General features: G+C 42.0%; 3 protein-coding genes across 4 annotated transcripts; all 3 read left to right on the forward strand.

Moving 5' to 3' along the window:
- The first annotated feature begins 752 nt into the window (after nucleotides 1–752).
- fam117aa (family with sequence similarity 117 member Aa) lies at nucleotides 753–8,958 on the forward strand. Of its 2 annotated transcripts, XM_041063594.1 has the most exons (8): nucleotides 753–1,263; nucleotides 2,831–2,976; nucleotides 5,368–5,463; nucleotides 5,648–5,761; nucleotides 6,059–6,175; nucleotides 6,861–7,086; nucleotides 7,190–7,364; nucleotides 7,791–8,958. In XM_041063594.1, exons 1-8 carry the CDS (start codon nucleotides 1,140–1,142, stop codon nucleotides 8,002–8,004), a joined length of 1,212 nt encoding a protein of 403 aa, XP_040919528.1. In that variant the 5' UTR covers nucleotides 753–1,139; the 3' UTR covers nucleotides 8,005–8,958. The 2 variants fall into 2 exon arrangements, with proteins under 2 accessions (XP_040919528.1, XP_040919529.1); XM_041063595.1 differs by lacking the exons at nucleotides 753–1,263; nucleotides 2,831–2,976 and adding an exon at nucleotides 4,389–4,819.
- Nucleotides 8,959–9,780: 822 nt separating this feature from the next.
- slc35b1 (solute carrier family 35 member B1) lies at nucleotides 9,781–15,715 on the forward strand. The gene is made up of 9 exons (XM_041063099.1): nucleotides 9,781–10,311; nucleotides 11,331–11,434; nucleotides 11,520–11,650; nucleotides 11,768–11,798; nucleotides 12,360–12,520; nucleotides 12,675–12,801; nucleotides 14,130–14,236; nucleotides 14,388–14,541; nucleotides 15,013–15,715. The coding sequence occupies exons 1-9, from the start codon at nucleotides 10,187–10,189 to the stop codon at nucleotides 15,063–15,065; spliced, it is 993 nt and encodes a 330-aa protein (XP_040919033.1). The 5' UTR covers nucleotides 9,781–10,186; the 3' UTR covers nucleotides 15,066–15,715.
- Nucleotides 15,716–16,519: 804 nt separating this feature from the next.
- On the forward strand, nucleotides 16,520–18,521 carry ndufa4a (NDUFA4 mitochondrial complex associated a). The gene is made up of 4 exons (XM_041063101.1): nucleotides 16,520–16,677; nucleotides 17,444–17,532; nucleotides 17,726–17,786; nucleotides 18,257–18,521. Exons 1-4 carry the CDS (start codon nucleotides 16,636–16,638, stop codon nucleotides 18,311–18,313), a joined length of 249 nt encoding a protein of 82 aa, XP_040919035.1. The 5' UTR covers nucleotides 16,520–16,635; the 3' UTR covers nucleotides 18,314–18,521.
- The last annotated feature ends 3,971 nt before the right edge of the window (nucleotides 18,522–22,492 follow it).

The following is a 22,492-nucleotide window of genomic DNA, read 5'->3' on the forward strand; positions in this document are numbered from 1 at the left end:
ATTCTTGTCACCACAATGGCTCTTAGAGTTGATGAAACATTTACACACCCACCAAATTCATTTGTTCTCATGTCATTTTACATGATTCGATAACCTGGTACACATGGTTAGAATTTATTTCAGGACTGCAGTCCTCATCTGTACACACAACATTCAAAGCTGGTTATAATGCTGGAACCATGGAGCCCTTCTGCAGGCTTTCTATGGACTCTTGTTGCATTTCATTATAACTAAGCTGGTTAAAAACTCATTGTGATTGTGTGTGTTCTGAACTGAGCAGTAACATTTAGGAAGGAGAGTGATTTGTTCGAAGATTTTATAGATGATTTCAAACTTATATATTTATATATTATTGCACAAAAGCTTCTGATTGGAAATGTATTGAAAATGCATCCTGGACCTCTTGAGCCTCTTGAGTGACCTTTAGAGGTCCCTGAACCACCTTTTAATGACCACACACACACAGAGCCACACATCCACACTGTGAATAGACCCAGGGATGTGGGTTTGAGGGGGCGGAGGGATGGGGGCATGCCCGACATGGTGCAAGAAAAAAATCTCAAAAAGTGGGTGGGAACTTTAAGTATTTTTTTGTGGGGGGGCGGGGGGGCTTTCCCTTCAGATGACAGATGGATGTGACGGCCAATAGGTGCTCAGTAGTATTCTGCAGCAACCAACCAGATCGCTCTTGGAAGTATAGTCTACACGAGTTAGTTGCACAGGTTGAGCTGTTGTGTTGTCACTTTGCACGCACTAGGGACACACGCAGAAATGTATGAGAGGACCGCGTAGTGTCTGCAGCTGGTGTCCTGTTCAGACTGCAGGGATGAGGGGTGATATGCGATTTACTGTGAGTGGTTGAAGTGCAAAACTCGCTCGGCTCGTCTCTGCGTTATTTCCAACTTGAAAAAAATAAGCTGCGAGGCAGCAGAAATCATGGTCATCATCACAAAAGAAAGCTCCAGCAGGGTGCCCACCAGGAGGCCCGGTCAGAGTTTGGGATCATCTCTGTGGATGAACTGAATGTGGCTCGGGGAGAGAGCCAGCGCCGCGCAGAAGAGTGAACGACGGGAAAAGAAGGAAAGCGAAGCCGTGTGTGTTTTCATAAGCGGAGCTCGGCCGTGGGAGCAGAGTGGGGGATGTCGGGCAGAAGTGGAGGAGCGCCTCGGGGGTGCAGCAACCCCAGCCTGCAGCCCCTCAAAGCCACAGTCCCATACCAGCTCCAAAGGGGCTCAGCTCTCCTCTGCAGAGAGGTCAAGACGGGTAAATACACACTCAGGAGGAGGGGGTTCAGATCTCCATTCACCTCCATGTGGTCCAGTGTGGACATTTTAGTTTTAATTCCATTATCAGCCTTAAAATGATGTTACCTGTGGTCAAGGGAAAATTGATTTCTCTTCCCATCACTTCCTCTTTATTGTATCGCGGAGGAAAGTAGTGCTGAAACAAACTGTCCATTAATCAGCCAGTTGACAGAAAACGAATCAGTAACAGTGTTAGAAAATCGATTAATCATTTGGATCATTGTTTTCAAGTCAAACTTTGCTTGTTCCTGCCTCTTCAGTGTGAGGCTTTGCAGTTTTTTCTCTGTCTCATACACTTGTTATTTTTACTTTTTGGATTTCTGAGGCACTGAGAAACAACTAGCTGGTAAACCAAGAAAATAACCAGCAGATTAAATGATATGGCAAATAATCATTAGTTGGTTGCAGACCTAAAGGAAAGCATATGACATTAGTTCCTGTTGCTCATGAAATAACAAAAATAATGTCGATTAATCAATTTTTGAATTAAGTTCTTTGCTTTTAACTTGTGCTTATGAAGACACTGATTATTTACTTCACACTTAATTTGATAAAAATAGAACAACTATTTTATTAATTATTCTTGCTTTGATGATTCAGTGGACATCATTCAGATGACATGTGGACGTGCTTCTCATGCTACCTGAGACAATAAACTGCTTCAGTTTTTTGACCGACTCCAGCTCTTTACTCGAGTTGTGGTCTAAAAAGTACAACTTTCAACGTGCCATGTGAAAGTTAAGTCAACAATGAAAGCCGCTAACCCTGAAACATAACACTGTTCTCATAATGTTATTTGGACACTCAGTCGCCCCTTTGCACTCTGACCTGTGGGATCTCTGCTGCATGCTTCATGCTAACACAGCAGCCGCTTTAAAAGCCTCTTTGTTTTACTTTGGGCGTGTTGTTCTTTAACCGTATCCATGGAAGTCACATCTGCATGTAGTGGTGTTTATTTATACATCCTGTCTGCCCTGCAACCTGGGCTGATGACAACATACTGTGTGTGTGTGTGTGTGTGTGTGTGTGTGTGTGTGTGTGTGTGTGTGTGTGTGTGTGTGTGTGTGTGTGTGTGTGTGTGAGAGAGCTTTTATGGTAGATAAACTAGTAGCCTGCAGTGACTGTTGCCCGTGTTGTGTAGTTGAATGGCTTTGCTCCAGGTCAAAGGCATGGCCCACACCTGCCAGAGATTACAATGAGCTGCCAGCATGCACACACACATAGAGACACACACACACACACACACTTACACTCACACAACTCTACACACCGCATGCTTATTGGTGGGAAGAAAGCCTGGGAGCAATTTGAACAACTACCACTAGTATTAAAATACTGTTGGGCCTCTTAAAGAGAGTTTTTTTTATACACATACACATGCAGTGTTACTACAAGCTAAACATGATCACACAGGCGTAAGCTCTTATCACCTCTGTGAGACAGAAATAGTTTTGACATGGAAGGGAAGACTTACACAATGGCGACATGCAAACCAACCTAATGTGTTTTATATCTGTTCCCAAAAGCTGACAGGACCACGGCTCGTCCTCCGAAACCCACCATCCGCAGAACTCTGTCTTTGGATGCCATCGTTGGACCCTATCTGCAGGGACAGTGGCCCAAAGAGACAGAGACTACAGCTGTTACCTGTGTCAATGACAAAGCCACACAGGTGAATATCAACATGTCATGACACTTGCCAAATTAGTTGTGATATTTTGGTGTAATTACTGTAATCCAATGAGGCCGGGTTTAGATAAATGGCTGTTTGCTGCACCAGTGCAACTGGTGGTGTAGGAACGCATCTCCCATAAAACCTGTTGCTTCATGTCGCAGAAAAACATGAGACACCAAACGTTTCTCTGCTCTATTTCTCTTGTATGTTAAGGATTTCTGTAGAGCACAAGATATCTGATGTTGGTGCTGCAGGTGTTTGGTGGTTCCAGTTCGACGCTGCGAGTGGAAGGCAGCCAACTGGAAATAGTCGTTTTTGTTCTTCTTTAAAATCTGCCGTTCTTCCCTCGCTCCCCCCTCGACTGTATCTGCTCCTAACTAGTGCACAAAGCCCTGACTAACATCACCAAGCTCCGCAGCTTCGTCTTCGCTCCTGACACAGTTTAAACCTGAACGAACCCCCTTTGCCTCCATTGTGAGGAACAGACCCCTCCTGACCTCATTATGCAGACACCCCATCCCCCAGCACTCTCCTCAACCACACACACACTCACATGCACACCAGCACGTCACCCAGCAGCTCCTTCTGCCATGGTTCCTCTGCGTTACTTAAGATGATATAACTGATTGTTCTTTGCTATTTCATCCCTCCTCTGTCATAGTATTGCACTTCCGCAGCTCTGCTGCAAATACTGCTGAAAACTCACTGAGTTGGATTGGTATTTCTCGTGATTCTGACATTATTAGATCAAAAATATGTATCTTTTACTTTGTAGTATGTAATCCAAAAAAAGAATAAACCACAACCACAAAATGTGTAACCAAATCAAGAAAAGGAAGTCAGTGTTTATTTCAGCTCCAGCAGTATAATGTAAGGTGTTCCTGTTTCATGCTGAAGCTATCAGCATAGCATAGCATATGTCAGGTTCACATGGCATTTGCTAATTAGCACAAAACACAAAGTACAAAGCTCAGACTGAGGGGAATTAGTTTTGCAGGTCATTAACCAAAGAAGATGTGACGTCGGGCTTTGGTAAATTTTTCATATTGTTTTGATCTTTTATAAACTGATATCATCAGTTAATCAAAATTATAACCAACAGATTAATTGATAATAAAGATAATAATTATTTGCAGCTTTGTTGCTGTTGTTGTGTCCATATTGCAAGCAGGAATTAAGTAAACATTCATAAATTGCCCAAGTTGGAAACATTAGCCATGCAGACCAAATGCTCTGCTACCTTTGAGTCTTTTTATAGGTTTGTGTCCCATGATCCCCCTGGTCATGTATTGGGGAGGGTGGGGTTCTTGGTGTTGGATGATGGGTGGGTGGCAGCTGTAACTCTACACCAATGTCACTGAATGACTGACTCATGCTGCGTTCGGACTTATTTAGCCCTGCGATGGGCGACGCTATGAGTTGACTGGACAGTGGCGAGGATGGTGTTGGCGTTTTCCTGCAGGCAACTATGGCACCAGTAAGATTTCTCTGAGCTGTGGGGCCGACACTTGAAGAACAGGTTGTATTTTGGGGACAGAAAGCCATGACGTGGCCGTGCTGCAGGCAGTGAGAGCTAACTGACTGTGTGTGTAATGTTAGCTGCCTTATGAATGTCATGGACACCCATGAGTGGATCAGATTGTTAGCAAGTGTGTTAAGCAGTTGACTCCGAGGAGGCGGTGGAGGCAGCAGAACTTGGAGTATCTGATCCTGTTGGTCAACTCTGCCTGGGTTTCACCTGTTCATGATGAATTGCCAGTCGTCTGCACCCAACCAACAGCCGGCAGCGGTCAACCAGACTCCCACTGGTAGAAGATCAAGAGTCAATGTGAAGAAATCGGTACAGACATATGTGTGCCAGTAGGTTGTTGTAGAATTGAGATTGACAAAAGAAGAGCACAAAAAGTCTCTTTGTTGGCTGTTTGTGTGAGTCGTGTTTCCTCTACAATACATTTGTGAATAACAACATGACTGCACGTGTGATAAAGTGTGTGTAAGTGCAACGAGGTGTTGAATGCTGATAGTGACACTGTATTTATAGTATACAGTGATGTGGTTTGGATGTTTTCTTATGTGTGTGGAAGCGGGGCTGTTTTGCAGCTCAGAGTGGTTTTCTCATCGCCTTCCTCTGTACAGCTGTTGTGGGGCAGGTGTGCAAGACAGCTGTGGTTCTCCTCTTCAGCGTTTTACTCTCAAGTTGTAGTGTTGATTGGAGTTCACTGGGTTTAAGAGGAAAAAACAAGAAGCCTCCCAAAGGTCAGCCCCGCTGACAGCCAGAGTCCCTGCCAAAAAAAAAAAAAAAACGCCATTTTCTACCATAGCTCCCAAAGGTTTGATAGACAAAACACTGGGCTCTTTATTCACCACACTGCTTTTTTTTTTTTAAAGACTCCAAGTTCCTGGGCAGAGGACACCAAGGGAAGAAGAAGTGTCGGTGGACACAAGCGCTCAGCTTCGTGGGGCAGTGCAGAGCACCTGAGGGAGGCAAGTATTTCAGTTCATCATTATAGCAGTTCATTAATCAGTCCCTCAGTTTCTCTCTCGTACTCACAGCCTTTACTGATGGCATCAAACTTTAACGGTCCCAAAGGGGGAAATGAGTGACTTCTCCCTTTCAGAATGAATTGTGGAGACTCCTGAATCATTTTTCTCTCCACTCTGCCCTCAGGTGGCCAAGCTAAGGCACCAGCTGCAGAAGCGCTCCCGCCATGCCCCTCCCTCGGCGGGGTACGAGCTCCCCCACCACCCCTTGCCAGCAGGTCATGCAGCAGGCATCACTCAGGTAGCCAACTGCTCTTTTCACTATGAGGATATGTGAGTTAAAGACATACAGAAGAAAGTCTTCTTGATTACTACAGATGCCGAACTGGTGTTTACTGGCAGACTGGGCACAGCTTAGTAACAGGGATATAAAAAACACTGGTGCTTTTCTTAGGAACGGCTGTCATCAAAGTTCCTGTGTTACTGCCAAACCAGCATATCACACCGTATCATTCCAACAGTATAGATGGTCTATAACAGACACTGTACCACACAGATACCACTCTGAATTTGCAGTATTTTACTTGCTCTTCCTCAGACTATACCCCTGACGCCACTGAACAGACTCGCCCCGCGACTGCGACGTAGTGTTGAAGGCCTCAACCTGGAGCTGGAAGAGGTGTTTGTGTCCGAGAAACCCAACGATCAGCATGAGGTTAGGCCAGAAGTTCTTTTATGTTTATAAAATAATTATAAACATAAAATATTTGTTGAGCAAAGACATTGTTAACATTGTTGAAAGAGCCTGTTGTCATTGTCATTGTGTCATTAAGACGTGTGTTGAGGAGAGTGTAGTTATCTGTCATATTTTGTTTTCTAAAGACTACATAATAACTGTTCATTTATCTCATTGTTCAAATCTTTGTTCAGCTTATGGTAATAATTATTCTGATAGCAGAGGAAAACTGTCTGAACTTGATATGATTAAGAACTTGTGATTTCTTTACTACATGTCAGTCCAAGCAGACTTCAATCAGGGGCAGCTGGACTTGGTTGTAGATACTTTAAGAATATCTACATATGTGGGGTCGGTATCATTGATGACAGCCTCACAGAGGTCAAATACCTGGGACTTCCCACCAGTCAGAACTGAAGAAGCCTCTTAGATGAAAGGCGAAATGTCTTCAACCAAGCCCAGTTGCTCTCAGTTCAACTTATAAAACAATAAAAATGACCTGGATGACTGAGAATCCTCACTGACAAACTGTCTGAGAACAGAAAAACTTCTTAATCATGACAAAGCTTTGTTGTGACTGCATGATAACAAGCTTGATATGGTGTCATGAAACATTTTTTGCTGTGATCATTGGAAACCACGACCATCCACCTGAATATTACAGATTTTGGATATCCCAGACGGCCACAGGGCTCCTGTTCCTGCCCAGAGATGCAGTAGCGGCTCTCAGAGTGAGCCCTCCCCGGGGCCCCTGGATCCTTCCTTCCTCTCTCCTTCTCAGTCCCCTTGTCCTCTAGATTCATCACTTCTGTCGCCTTCAAATTCCCCTTGTGCCTTGGACCCACTGCTTTTGTCTTCATCACAGTCTCCCTGTCCCATGGGAGAGCCAGGTGAGATAACTCAGCCATTTAATTTATTTGGAGAGTCCCTTAAGTTCTGAAATAGTTTTATATATTATCAAAAATAATTGGACATTTCTGACCCTGTGCACAGAGCCAGTGGACTGTGAGACCCTGTGTCCCTCTCCATCTACACTGCTTCCTTCATTTGCACTGGATCCTCCCCTGCTGCAGCCCTGCTCCTCCTCCCCTCGTCCCAACAAAACCTACTCCTTCCAGCGCGAACCGCCAGAAGGCTGTGAGCGAGTTCGAGTATGTGAGGAAGCAATGTAAGTATCACTTTATAGACCAGAACAATATGCATAGATCATAATGTCATGGCTGGAATAAGATGCCTGGAGGCCTCAGGGCAAAAATTTACTTTGGAACCTCATCAAAATCCAACCTCATGTACTGACAGAGTGAAGTGAGCATCATATCATCAAAGCTCCACATGTAGATCAGTGGATGTAGATCAACTGGTGTAGTTGTATGAAGGAAAAAAGGAAGCTTAAGAGGGAGAAGTTGAAATACTTCCCACTTTCTCTCCTCCTCACTCCAGGCCACTCGCTGTGTGAAGTGGGTCTGCTTCTTGGATTGTCTGTTTTGGAAGGTTACAAAAGTTGTTGGCTGTAATCTGAAACAAGAACCTGAAAAACACTTTGTCTGAAAACATACTACTGACTTCATTACTCTCTCCCTCTCTTTACCTGTAGGTCTGCTTGTCAGGATGAGCCTCTGCTCCAGCCATCCTGCCCTGACCCCAATAAAGTCAACTTTACCCCGCACGGAGGCTCTGCTTTCTGCCCTGTCAGTCTTCTGAAGCCCCTTCTGCCCTCCATGGACCTCCTCTTCCGTGGCCTGTCAGTATCTCCTGTCACCGGCTGCCCAGGTCAAGCCTCTCCTACCAGGCACCTGGGCATGCAGTAGGCTGATATCTCAGTGGAGCCCCTCAGGATTAAACCACACTGCACTGCCAGGACCTGGACAAGCTGGATCTGTTTTACATGCGGGGTGCCAACAGATACCTGTGCTCACCTGGCTCATCACTGCTGTAACATGACATGATCACTGTGATCAAAATAAGAGACTTTGAGACTGTAAGCATTTGTTTTCATCATACTTTAGACTAAGTTTGGCCTAAAAGTGTGGCTGCTTTATTTCCAGGATGTTTGGATTCAGCTGATATTAACTTCATCAGCACTTGAATTGTCCTACTATTCCCCTATATGGACTATGGAAAAGACTACAGGACCTAAGCTCTGGACGTTTTATGGATGACTGAGTTTGTGAAATTGTTCTTTCTGGATTTTTAGTTATGTGTCAACAGCTCAGACGAAGACTGCATTCTGCTAGGGACGGTTTTAATGTCAAAAACCCGAGCACTTAGATCATATGTTGACATGAATATTATTTCTTGCTATCCTTTACTATTGATTAATACCCTAGTAAAGCATGGTTAAGTTTAGATGAAGTTTCAGCTTAGCCTGATAGACTTCCTTGTTGAAACAGAGTACTTGATCGATTCGTTCCTGAAATTTCATAAAATCTGTTGGTTGAAGAGAAATATGTTTGGCCTATAGTTTACTCTGGCCTACTTTTCTACAAATGTATTTCTAGCAAGATATATATTTTTGTATCTTTTTAAGGAAGTTATGAGGCTGGTGATGCTGTTTTTTGTATTCACTAAAGAAATCGACCTGTATTTCTGTGTATACTTTGATGGTTTATAAACAGGAATGGGGGTTTTATTAGCTTTACTTGCCTACACTGGGCATTGTTCTAAACAAACTGTTGCAGTTTTGTCAACCATTTAAGATTTTGAGTGGGTCACACTGAGTTTGACTGACTCTGACCGCAAACATGATTCACTTTGTTGTGGAAGAAGTGGATTCCCTCTGTGTGAGTTACTGTTTAGTGGATAAAAACACAGTCTTTGTCAGCATGATCCTATGGAACACTGGTTTAAAAATGACCTACAGTAAAAACATGATAGAACAAGCAGATGCTAATGATCAATCAGTATTTTTTGTCAGCCCTCTGTTTTCTCAGACCTGATTATGCACCCCTTTCTTACTTTTCTAAGGGTGAGTACAGATAAGAATGTTTAGTGTGCTGTTGCCATTGTGAAGAAAATAAAATAACCAATTCTTCTGGGAGCTCAAATACTTTCATTAATACTTGGATTCCTGTGGTGTTGTTAGTTTTTTTTTTCTTCCTTCTTTTCTTTTTTCTTGTTGTTGTGCCTGCATTTGACACGTGGATTTGTGGGTTTTAAATGTAAGTACTGCCTCCCCCCACACCCTCCACGAGACCCAAATCTGCTTTCTGATTGGCCCGGAGCGGCTCTCTACTGCCTTACATGGACCAATGAATTTAATCCACATCCTAGGACGACATAAAGAAACGCGACATTTTCAAAGGAGGACCTCCCATTTTTTAATAGCAGTCTTTACAGCTGCTTTATCACAAAAACACAGCCGAAAAGGTCAGCTTTAATTTAAAACGATTCGCATTTCCTGTAGCTTGGTTTTGACGCTGGTTTGATATGGTTTCCGTAAACAAACCATCATGCTTCTATGTTCATGATTCAGTCAGTGAAAAATACATTTACCGGTTCAGGCTTGTCTTCTGACACCACTGGGGTCCTCTCACAAAACTAATAATCCTGACGCGACTTGTTTTTTTTTTTCTTCCCTCTCTAAATATAGGTTTGATTTCTGAATGAAAACACGAACTAAACTCATCTGACAGATTCACCTGTGCAGGTGGGGATGGGATGCTGTTGATATCACAGCTGTCCCGCAGCAGATAGTTGGAGCGTCGGAGGCAGGAGATAAACCGGGATGACACAAAATTAACGATAATGACTTGATATCTCCAAACAATTCAAGATACCGTTAGCAAGCCCGGGGAAATAACACTCTCTGTGCACAGCAGGGTTTGGTGATATTTATCAGCGAAACCTTCGTCTCCTGTAAAGCCCACGGGTGAAAACGCGAGCTCTATTTCCGGGCTCGTGACATCGGCTATAGTGGAGCGGGACGTTGGTGTGAGGGGCGCGGGGAGCGGAGCGGTGTCGGTTACCATACCCGGGCTGGTGGACGACAGCATGGCTGCGGGAAAGGGAGCAGGGAAGCCCCCCTCGCTGTGGGACAATATGCGGATACGGTTCATCGTTTGCTTCTTCGGAGTCTTTGTGTGTTATTTTTACTACGGAATATTGCAAGAGACAATGTAAGTAACCCCGATGCTAACCACCGATGCGGATGTCCTTCTGTCCACTGCCAACCTCAATTCAGAAATCTGCTAGTTTAGTGTTGTCATGCATATTGAAAGCGTCCTTCGAAAGTATGATATCCTGCATAATTTGTACTATTTTTTCATTTGATATAGCTACAGACGAAGCACCACAGAGAACCGAATGTGCTAGTGTGTCCAAACCTTTCGTTTCATGTCATGCAAATTTGCCCCTACCGATGCAAAAAGCTACATCGACTTTAAATTGTTAGATTTTAGAATGGAGTTTGGTGACATTCTGTTAATATGTGAAAATACCAAGTATTGCCCCATATAACGGTCCTGTATGTTTCTAATTCAAAGTATTTTTCATATCATTATCCCTCATAGATGGAATAACGCCTTCGTATATGTCAAAAACAAACAGTCTTTTCCATATTTTAACGAATATGTATGTGACAAACTCAAGTAGTAATGGGTATTTGTGGTTTTCTAGAAAGAGTAAATGAAGTAAGGGGAGCTCAGCCTCTATTGCATATCACATACTGAGTCGTGACACATCTGGTATGCTGTTGCCTAAGTCACTGGAGGGGACAGGGATAAGATCTGGTTTCAAAATGATGACTCGAAACTGTCTCTGGTGAAGCAGCCTTTTCACAACCTGAGTAATTAACTTCTGTTACAAGCTGTCATCAGATATTAACGACACAGTTTACTGTGAGTTCTTGATTATAGTTGTAAACTGACACCAGCAAGCAAGACAGCAGCTAAAAATTCTCTGTCCCTTAACAAAATGTCACCACCACCACCCCGCGCTGTCAGTTGTAATTTAATGCGTTATGGCCTCTCCATTGTGAACGGCTTTTTCAGAGCTTGGAGACTGGTAAAAGCACTCCCCTCTTTAACCCCACCTCCCATGCTCATGCCAGGAAGCCCAGTGAAGTGTTATTCACTTTCAGATTTATTGTCTGTGATCTGTTGCATTCAACACAGTGTTGTTTCTGTGACTTTTCCAGCACTCGAGGTGATTATGGTCAAGGAGACAAGAAAGAGAAGTTCATATTCGCCCGGACACTGGTCTTCATCCAGTGCATTATCAATTCTGTGTTTGCTAAGATCTGTGAGTATGTGCTTTACAGGGGAGACGATTAAAAAAAAATCATGCATATATTTCTGAACAAAAGCAACTTTCTCTCCATCATCAGTGATCCAGTTTTTTGAGGGCTCAAAACCAGATCACACCAAGAGCTGGCTCTATGGCCTGTGTTCCCTCTCTTATCTTGGAGCCATGGTGTCCAGTAACTCTGCCCTTCAGTATGTCAACTATCCCACACAGGTGAGTCGCCCGTTTTTAGATGGGACAAAGTTAGTTGGTTAACATGTTTTTGGGGGACTTTGTATCAGTGCTGCTTGGTGCTCTTATATCCTGAAGCTTGTCTTTTTCTTGTGATAGGTGTTGGGAAAATCCTGCAAGCCCATACCAGGTAAATTTCAACATACCTGTACACTTTATCATTTCTGCTGATGTCTGAGGTTATGTTTTCGCTTTGTGGAAATAAAAATCTTCCTTTATTTCCCTATAAAATGTTTTTTTTTCGGTGGAAATTTTTCCTGCATCGCAAATGGGGGTAAAGAGGGTCGTATGCTGTACAAATTCCAACGCCCTTCGAAACGAATTACTGACTTTGTGATATATAAATGTGTGTGATATGTGAAATATGTGATATATTGTGTTTGTTGCTGCCAGCGTTGGGAACAGAAAAAGATGCAGGCTTCTCCCCTATAGAGTAATAGAGTAAACAAATTCTTTTCAGATGTGTGAAGGTTACATTATGTTATGTTTGTACATGAAGGTTATGTCTCACAGCTCACAGCTTGCTATCTGTTCCTACACACACACCACACAATTTTTCACCATCCATATGTTCCACTCTCAGAGGTGAAGGCCTGATATAGTATCCACGGAGAGATTAACTCACACTGCAGACATGTTACACTGGCACGCAGAGCTTAAAGTGATTCATCATGCTGTTGTGTTGTTCCAGTGATGATTCTTGGAGTTACAATACTGAGGAAGAAGTACCCACTGGCTAAGTACCTGTGCGTGCTGCTGATTGTGAGCGGTGTGGCTCTGTTCCTCTACAAACCCAACAAGAGCTCAGCTGTTGCAGATGACCATGTTTTTGGCTTTGGAGAGATTCTGCTGGTGAGATAACCGAGTCCATCCATTTCACTTCTATCACATTTATTGTCATGTGTTGCTGACCTATCTGCATCTCCTTTCTGTATCCATGGTTACTGTGGTTTTTCCATGACATTTGTTTCATGGCTTGATGGTGTGTTTGTGGTGTGTGTCATAGCTGGTCTCTCTGACATTGGATGGTCTGACTGGTGTGGCCCAGGACCACATGAGGGCTCGCTTCCAGACGAGCGCCAACCACATGATGCTGAACATCAACATGTGGTCCACTCTGGTGCTGGGACTAGGTGAGCCAACCGTGTTTGTCTGCCAGGCTTTCGTTTAATCGAATAAGTGGCGTTGAGTGCCAGGAGCATGGAGTGTTTTATTCCAACCAAAACTACATCAGGTCATTTCACTGATTGGCACACCGGCAGCCAGAGAGGAGAACTTAATGAGCAAAATCACCTTGGTCTGGTTTGGTGTTGCCAAAGAATAGCAGAATGAAACTGAAACACTGGTGCAGTGAATGTCCTGTTACAAAGATTTCTCTCTGAATAATTCTCAGACAATGCTAAAAGCAAAGGTTAAAACATTGCTTTTTCAATATAGAAATGTTTATCAATTTATTGAGAAACCTATAAACTTATTTAAACTGAAAAATATTGCAAACCAATGCTGATAGTTGTCACATTTCACTGGTGTAGTGTTCGTGGCTGTTGGTGTAATGTGGTGTATTCTTAAAAGGTTACGTCATTATTAGCTGTGTTGATTTGTAAAGTCACAATAAATTCTCACAAAGACCCCAGGACAAATAACTACTATAGTGCAGTAGCTAAAGGAACTCCTAATAAGTAAAGAACCCAAACAAAAACCAATAACAGCGGTGTTAGAGGCTCTTTAGGAAAAGGTGAACATTGTCTCTCAGGAGGAAAAAACTCATTAATTCAGTCAAGGCAAAGTTTTCAGCGTTATCTTTATAGATAAGGAATTCTGCACCTCAAAGCCCTCGGTTCTGTGAGGAGGTTGCTATAATATGCTGAAGAGTAAGGCACATAAAACAAATGCAATATAATGAGGGGCTTTCTAATGGTCTGCATGATAAAGATCAAAAGGTCAAAGCCAATATGAGAACAGGGACTTTTATCATTCTTTAAACAAACTAATTGGCAGCACCTGCTATCTCTGAGTAGGTGTCCGTCTCTCCTGAACATCTGCTTCCCACGTTCATAGGTTATATTACATAAAAAATTCAATATTTGTTTTTCATTACTGTCAAATTCAGCTCTAGGCTGTGTTAAAATACCTTCACATACCCAGGTACGCTCCTGCTACCTTTATTAGAAATCTGCCTTCAATAGCTTTGAAGTGCAGCAGAAGGTATTCTTATTCCTCCACTCCTATGAATCCATGACACCCCCACACCAAAGCTTCATCTGACTGCTATTACTGTATTAACCACTTGGTGGTGCCATGTGCCCACAATGGAAACACTATGATCTGGACTTCTCATCACATCAGTGTTGAGGACAAGAAAACTAAGGCAGAAAAATGTGACATTAACATCAACTATGTTTGAAATGACATTAATGTTATTTTCTTTTTCTGTTGCTGTTTTCCTCCCCTCTGCTCTCAGCTGTGTTGTGGACAGGGGAAGTGTGGGAGTTCCTGAGTTTTACTGAACGCCACCCCAGCATCTTCTACAATATCCTTCTGTTTGGACTGACCAGTGCTTTAGGCCAGGTGGGTGGATGGATGGATGGATGGATGGAAGGACCGATGTGGTCGTGTGTAGCTGAATTAAGTAACAGGAAGTGTACTCTTGATGAGCATTGTGAGAGGAAATGCAGCAGTACTAAATATTTGAGTCTTCTTTTTTTTAATCCTTTACCAGACCTTCATCTTTATGACGGTGGTGTACTTTGGGCCTCTGACCTGCTCCATCGTCACCACCACGAGGAAGTTCTTCACAATCCTTGGTTCTGTTATTCTCTTTGGCAACGTCATGAGTACGATGCAGTGGGTTGGCACCATCCTAGTTTTCCTTGGTGAGAATGAATTCTGGTTTAACACCTTTTCCTCCTGCCTTTACTCAAAGATCCCACATTTTTCTCATTAATGCAGCGTGTTACTGTAAAATTAGTGACAGAGCGTAACGCTATCAAATGCTTGCAAAAACATGGCTGACACTATCAGCAGCTGTTGCCTGAGACAGCTACTGTGTGTGTTTGCTCTATCAAACAATTAGGTCCAGAATACTTAAGCTTCCCACGCAAGCCATTTGGTTGACTGGTAAATTACTCACACAGAGTATAGTTGTAGAGCACTCAGTAGTCACTCAGTGAGTAAATTTAATTCTGACATACTTGGAGAAGACGCCAGCGTGTTCATATTTTCACTGTTCTTATTGGTTAAATTGGAAATTCTGTTGGTGAATTCCAGAGTATGAAATGATGCTTGTTTAACTGCTCCGGCTTTCCTTTGGCTCCTTAATCACATCTTTGGTTTTCCCACTTTAGGTCTCGGATTGGATGCCAAATTTGGCAAGGGCCCCAAGAAGACGACACACTAAAACATCTGAAGCACAGAGAAAGACAGAAGCATTGCAGAACAAATGCAAACACTATATAGCCAGTATCTTATTTTCATAAGACATCCTGTTCAGGCATACTGTATGTGCCTATGATTTGTTCAAGTACAGTCAGATTTTTTTAACTTAACTGTATTTAAAAGAGTCGTCGTAGTTTTCAACTGCAGCTTCTGTTGAGTACTGTTGATGTCCTGAAGAAAGCATTTTACTAGGGATCAAGTTTCGAAAGAGCTGTGACAAGCATTAATGTTCTTTGACCACAAGCTGCTGCACTTTTGTGGAGGAAATTGTGGTAAATACTGTATTTAGACAAATCCTTAATGTTTCTGAAACCAGCTCACCTCCCTTCGATGGAAGTTGAACCAAACAAAGCCTAAGAAACACATTTCAGCATTTAACTCAAGAACTTACCAACAAATAAGGCTTGGTTTACAGATTGTCTCTTGAATACATGTTATTATCACATATGTAGTTTATTTCTTGGCAAACAATTAGCCAAGTGTCATGCCATTTATAAAATACAAACGATTGTATGTAGCCTGTTGTGTTATGTCCAATCTTACTATTTACCTGTTTTTACTTTTATTTTCTACAAGTTGAATATAACTTGCCATAAAAGGGAAATTGTGATATTTCATGGTGATTTTCTTTTCATTTCACAGACTACTTTTGGTACTTTAAGTATATTTAATGCAACTATTTTTGTACTCTGAATGCAGGATAGTTACTTTTAACTGTATTTCTACACTTTGCTAACACACTTTTAATAGTAGGAATTAGAACCCGAGCACATTGGACTTCTAAAGATAACATCCTTAAACCTGACTGAATTTCGTGAAAATTAATGTAGTTTTCCTCTTGTCTGATGAAGGGAAACAGCGCCATCTGCTGCCACATTAAGATTCAGACAGTTCACCAGGAGCAGTAAACTATTTATCTCCATCAGGTCACTCACATTACTTATTCAAATCGACCGCTTACATGTATTTTTAATTAAACGCAGGTATTTTATCTATCTAAAAAAAATCTTATGCAGTCTGAGTTACAGTTAATAGTGCAACTTTATTGAATTATCAAAGACAGCTACAGAATGTGAAACATGGTTAAATACACGTGTTACATAATATAGCATACACACAGTCGTTAATGAGAATATAAGAGTGAGATGTTTAATATGGGTTTATGGGTTGGTTTTGTTTTTTGGTTGAAAACTGGCGACTATGGCGACATTTCAACCACTTTTGATTTTGCCAGAATAAAACACTATATGGAAATAAAGGCTGAAGCGAAACAGCCGCATATTGACGAAACCCTGAGAAATAATTCTGCTTTTATCGCACGCAGTGTGATATAAGTTAATATGTGCAGCTTTACATGCTGCACATATTAAGTAAAAACGTGTGTTTTGCTCAGGCACTATGCGCAGCATCCTACTTGTGTTTCCTCGGCCTTTCTTCCGCCCCGATTAAATTGCGCACCGTTTTGGCAAGACTCGTCGTAATCCGTTTATTTCTGTACAAACTGCGCTAAAGCAGCCTTCTCAAAAGTCGCAATGCTCGCCACAGTCCGCAAACAGCTTAGGAGCCACCCAGCTGTAAGTACAGTCTAGTTATATTCAATAAAAAACATTTTTGAGGGCTTTTCCGATCTTGGATCATCTGTTTTTTAGTGGCTAACTTAGCTTAGCTAACCTAGTTAGCGTTGCTAGCTTCACAGGCTAGTTCCCTGACGTTGACCGCGCTGACTTTGAGAAGATATGTTAAATATACAAAGATGCTTCGTTGTTTGTTTTAATCCGTAACGATTATTGATTAATACACAGTTCCCAATGCCATGTGTGCCAAGACTTTTGGTAATTGATGCTTTGTGGGGTAAGATCAGGTGACGGCTTCACTCACGTACGATTAGAAGTTTATGGTTTTGTCGGGGAGACGGTCTGCTGTGCTGGAAATAGCATCTACTAGCAGTGTGGGTCACGTTAGCAAGCAGCACGTCTGTGTTGACCCTTAACTAGAGACTCACATTTTCTAACCAATGCGTGTTACGTCTGTACGTCATCTGACTTGAGTAAGTTAAACTAGTCAAGAAGCGGTGAAAGAAGAAAACTGTAAACAGCAACAGCTGAAGTTCGCAGGGGCACACGATTTGAAGCAAAGTGAATAGATGTACTGTTTAACATCAGCCAAGTTATATAGGTAACAGCCTGTTTGTAAGCAGTTTTGCTCTGGTTAGTTGTGCAGGGCTGTGTTGTCAGTGTACACAGTCTGGCAGCAGTCTCAGTGTGTTCACTGATAATAGCCCTGCCAGGTTTTTCCCTCAAGTAGATGAGGGTTTCTTACCTTCCTGTCTGTCGCTTACAGCTCATCCCCCTCTTCATCTTCATCGGTGGAGGGGTAACCATGTCCATGATGTACCTCGCTCGTCTGGCCTTGAAAAACCCAGATGTCTGGTAACGAACCCAGTCATGATGCACATGACTTTGTTGTATCTTTTTTTTTTAACCATATCTATTTTTCCTTTTGACTGTGAGATTCGAAGGTGACAGTGTTTGAGTTCATTTATTGTGATATACATAATTTCCCTATGATTGTTTCTGCCTCTACAGCATCTTTTATAATATATGACTGTTTTTCCCTCTGCAGCTGGGATCGCAAGAACAACCCAGAGCCCTGGAACAAGCTGGGCCCAAATTATCAGTACAAGGTGTGTGTCTCTCAGTAAATCATGTCGTGTCACAGCCTCGATTGGGCTGTTTTCTGAACTGTCACTGAAAGAGTGTAGGTGCTTATACTCGGGGATTATAGTATGGACCTTTGCCAGTTTTGTTGCTGAGCCTTGGATTATTCCTTCAGTTGGATTAATCAAAGGACATAATCTGGTTATCGCTGCCTTGTAGTAACAAATCTCATAAAATCATTAACTGGTCACACACAGTCAGAAGTAATGGTAGGACTTTCCAGAAGATAACAACAGTGCAAATGAATTGCCTGTGTATTCAGAGACAAGTATTTAACTTTATTACAAGAAGATTTTTATGAATCATTGTTTGAGATTGAGTGATTCTGTGAAGTGAAGTCTATGGCTGTGCCAAGTCACCCGAAGTTTACTGCTAAGACATTCTTTTGGGAAATGTCTGTGTTTGTCCTCGAGCTAAAATTTGTTTGTATTCTCAGTTTTTCACGGTCAACATGGACTACAGCAAGCTGAAGAAGGATCGCCCCGATTTCTAAAGATCACATCTGCTGGACCAAAAGCACAAAGATGAGCTGATCCGCACAGCCCCGTGTGAACTTATGGGATGCAGAGGCTAAACCCGCACAATGATTCATATTTAAGTTCCTCATTGCGTCCCATTGGCTTTTTTTGAAATCTCGTCTGATTTTTCTCATTTTCAGTGGCTCTCAATAAAGTAAAGGAGTCTTTTCTCCTCCATACAGAGAAAAGAACCTGTTTCATTTATTCATGTTTTACTTGTGGGCACTCTGTTCTCTCTGTCCTCGATCACTTTCAAAGGCATATCACACATACTCACTTGCATTATCACTTGGACCACTTTCCACACTGTGTATACAGTTAAGTCCTGCACTGCTGTCACTATCTGGGCTTTGCTTTCACCTCATTTCACCTTCATCCTGCCTTAACCCAGCTGCTAGTAAACAATGTGCCAGACTATTCTTGGCTGCTATCCAGAGCCTCATCGGTATGACTGAGGCCAGACTTTAACCTGGTCACATTCTAACAGTGGGCTCCCTCTGGTGGCAGCTGTGGCAGTCCAGAAGATGCAGTGAGAAAACCTCTCAGGTATTTAGTCTCACTGGCTTCGCAGTTCTCTAAACTTACAGAAGATGCAGCAGTCATAGACTTTAAAGGGAAGAGTGTCTCTCTTCCTGAAAAGGCTGACTGATGGATGTTTAAAGAAATAACATGTTTATGTGTAGCGTGCAGCGCTGGAACCAGGCCTCGGTGGTGGGACGTTCGGAGGTGTTTCTCCTTATAGAATGCCATCGCTCTCAGCCAGATGAGTTTGTAAATGTCAGCAGGTCACGCTTTTCCATCTGCAGCTTGGAGAAATGCGACAAGGATGAGCAGCCAACGCATTGCAGAAAATGTCAAGGAGACCTTCATATTTGAATAGACGCCCATGTCTAAATCTTCACCCAGCCTCTCCGTGGCAGGAACACTCCACACACGTATCTGTCTCTTTTTTCTTTTCACCTGGGGAAATGAAAATTAACTTCTGGCACAGCTTGTAACTTCTCCATTCTGGAGCATTTCAAGTGCTTCAGCATGTTCACCTTGTTGACTGAGCATTCAGGCTTTTTCCTCCCAAAGTAACTACTGTTATCAGTTCAAATAAGTTATTGAAAATAGGAATAACAGAAAAAATGCCTTTAATTTTCTGAGCTCATTTATTTGTTGATGTAACCTGTGATTTTCATCTTAGTGGAACCAACATGAAAGTGAGTGACACACTGTGTGGTTGGACAGCAAACAGGCTGAATGGTTGGGGGGTAAAAACAGAAACAAGATGAATTAATGAATCACTCTGGGATGAAAAATGAAAACAACAAACTAAAAACAGACTCCTTTCCTGCCTACTTTCATGCTGCCACTGTGGGGTTAGGTGTTATTAGCCTTCTGTCTTTGTGTGGAACAAATTATTTCAGTCAAGAAAAATGAATCTTGAAATGTCGAAAGTGATCAGTCGAGTGTGTTATTGTATTAGAACAGTAGCAACTGGTGTACTTGATGTGAATGAACAGCTAAAATGTGAAAATGAGCTTCTGCTTTGGAAGAACATGAAAACCAAAATTTGACATTCAGAGTTTGTACGATTCAGAAGGCCAAGACTGAAAATACTTCTGGTAGTTTCAGGACATTTATACACTTTCTGAACCTTAAAAATGTTTACATTTTTTACATCAGTGGTTTTGTAAGTCAATTTTGCTACAAGAATAAATAAATTTATAAATATTTTTTTAGTTTTCCTGGTTGTTTAAAACCCTTAGATTCATCCTCAGAGAAACACTGTTGTCTTTACAATATTTCATGGCAAACAATCTGTCCAACAGTTATTCAGTGGTTTAACACTTATGTTGAAGAGCACCTTTGTTTGGTTTTCCATTTTTCTGTTGTTGACTCAGGGAAATCGCAATAACACAATACAGATAAAATTGATTTTCTTTACACGTCCAGTGTTTTGTTGCTTGACATTAAAGCTCTGTAGCCACTGTCCGGTTCATCATTACTGGTTCCTAATCGTCAAACTAGAAAACAGTCAACACTGAGGGTCAGCTTTTGACAGACAGCTGCAGGGTCCAGAGTTCAAATGGCTTCATGGCAGTGAATTCTCTGAGGACACTGGCTGAACGCAACTGTAGAGCCACTCTGACCTGCATCTTTACCCTCCTCCTCCTGACCTCTGACTCCTCTGTTGAATCCAGCCCTTTTCTGCCACACTGCAAAGGTAACATTGAAAAAATAATGAGGGAAAATAATGTGGGCCGAGGCACAAGGCGAGTGCTGCCGCTTCAAATTGTCTTCTAAAGGTCATGCCAAAGGTCAGGTAGTCCAGAAACAGGGGGAGTGCAGAGACTCCTGCATCCTCATTGTATCTGTGTGAGAAGGAATGATTAACAAACTCGGTACACCTGCCTCATCTTACTCCCACATGCACGCGCAGATGTCTTGATTGCTAAGTTATATTGTTCACTTGAAAAAAGCCATATTTTTTTCACAGTGATCAACATGAAATGGACACAAAACTCATGCAACAATGACTAAGTCCATCAGCAGCAGCACGACTTTGCAAGTATTTTTACTTTGAGTATTTTGCTTTTATTACTGAGATCAGCCATAAGGATCGTGCATAAATATAGTTAATATATTGGATCAAAGGCACTAGGATTAACCAATTCAAATACTAATAACAAACTATTTCAATTAAAATCTTATTAATGACTTTATTTTAATTTTAGTTTGAGTGTTTTTTGTTTTTGACTGGGTCCCAAAACTTTTTCAGCATTTAACTGCGTCCCTCATTTACACAAAGAGAGACTTTTTTCTTTGGAGTTTTTAAACAAACATAAACAGAAATCGATGTTCTTGCCACAGCTGAAGAAATGAAATTGTATATTTAAAAAACGTTCTGTTTACACCTCTAGATGTACACAAAACACTACTAAACTGCAACTAAACTGCTCACCATTAGTCAGTGTTATCTCCCACTGTTTCCTTTACTACAGCTCCTCTTATCACTTAAGGCTAAACCATTATGTCACCTTCTCTTTCTAACTCTTTATTTTTCTATAAACTTCTGATTTGCAGATGATAAACACTCTTTAACATATTTTCTGTCAGCAGGGAATAGAAGAGTTCAACATGTTTTCAATGGCAGCACATTAAAAACACCCTGTTTAGGTTTTTATTCTACAGCTATTTTGAACAGCCTCATGGTGAGAAGAAGCGAAAAGGAAAAAAAAAAAACACACAGTGACATCTTTCATCCACTTTTATCTGTGTCAATATTGCCTCTGTAATGCCTTAGTTACCTCTCAATTACCTCTCTATTTTCACTCAGCCAGACACATACACAGACATACACAGTCACAGATGCATTACTGGAGGAATAAACTGCTTTCCCTCCCCTGCTGTGAGCTGTGTTGAGTAATGAGTGAAAGCTTTTCTCCCTCTGATTCTCACAGAGAGTGCTTCTCTTTTTTTTTTTGCCATTTGGTGTTCGACTCAGAGTTGCTCTCCTCTAGTTCTTGCTGTGTTTAACCCCACCTTTGTCCTTTGTTATTCTTCCTTTGTTCTACCTCATTCTTCCTCTTTCAAGAGTTTTTACTGTCATGAAGCCCCAAACCCGGACACACACACATCAGCCAGCAGACAGGGAGTTTGTCGTGGAAGTTTTATTCCAACAAAACCTCATTGATCCTTGAGCTTGGTCACTCACGATGACAGAGTGCCATTTGCAGCAGTCGCACAAAAAGGTCAGGGTTGTCGATGTATTTTTGCATGAGGGATTGAGTGAGGACGCAACAATTTAACAGCCGTTTCAACAGGAATACCACAGGAATTAATCATCCTCGATATCTCAGGGACAGAGCAGGGGCTGCGAGAGAAATGCTTTATGTAGTGTTTCAGAGCATGCATCACTCACTTTGGGAGCCAATTCAGCGCTGAGGCTGGCTGGATGGTTAGAGACTGTCTCATAAATACAAGGTCTCAGGTCTGATACCTGAAACAACCAGTGTGACTTGTTAAAGTGTCCTTGAGCAGGACAGTGAATCCCATTGGATAGGCTGTCAGCCAACCTGTAATGAAAAAGGATGTGTATATTAGAATAAATGTTAAAGAGCAACATTCACATGTGTGATTACTCTCTCAGCACTTTATGAGGATGG

Source organism: Toxotes jaculatrix, chromosome 18 (genome assembly GCF_017976425.1).
Source record: "Toxotes jaculatrix isolate fToxJac2 chromosome 18, fToxJac2.pri, whole genome shotgun sequence".
Taxonomy (NCBI): Eukaryota; Metazoa; Chordata; class Actinopteri; family Toxotidae; genus Toxotes; species Toxotes jaculatrix.

Bases quoted from the DNA above. Each gene is read 5' to 3' on its own strand.
- fam117aa (XM_041063594.1), top strand. From the start codon at position 1,140: ATGTCGGGCAGAAGTGGAGGAGCGCCTCGGGGGTGCAGCAACCCCAGC. The intron at 5,762-6,058 runs GTAGCCAACTGC...GCTCTTCCTCAG, and splicing joins ATGCAGCAGGCATCACTCAG to ACTATACCCCTGACGCCACT. The intron at 6,176-6,860 runs GTTAGGCCAGAA...TGAATATTACAG, and splicing joins AACCCAACGATCAGCATGAG to ATTTTGGATATCCCAGACGG.
- slc35b1 (XM_041063099.1), top strand. From the start codon at position 10,187: ATGGCTGCGGGAAAGGGAGCAGGGAAGCCCCCCTCGCTGTGGGACAAT. The intron at 11,651-11,767 runs GTGAGTCGCCCG...TTCTTGTGATAG, and splicing joins ATGTCAACTATCCCACACAG to GTGTTGGGAAAATCCTGCAA. The intron at 12,521-12,674 runs GTGAGATAACCG...TGTGTGTCATAG, and splicing joins GCTTTGGAGAGATTCTGCTG to CTGGTCTCTCTGACATTGGA.
- ndufa4a (XM_041063101.1), top strand. From the start codon at position 16,636: ATGCTCGCCACAGTCCGCAAACAGCTTAGGAGCCACCCAGCT. The intron at 17,533-17,725 runs GTAACGAACCCA...TTCCCTCTGCAG, and splicing joins TTGAAAAACCCAGATGTCTG to CTGGGATCGCAAGAACAACC. The intron at 17,787-18,256 runs GTGTGTGTCTCT...TTGTATTCTCAG, and splicing joins GCCCAAATTATCAGTACAAG to TTTTTCACGGTCAACATGGA.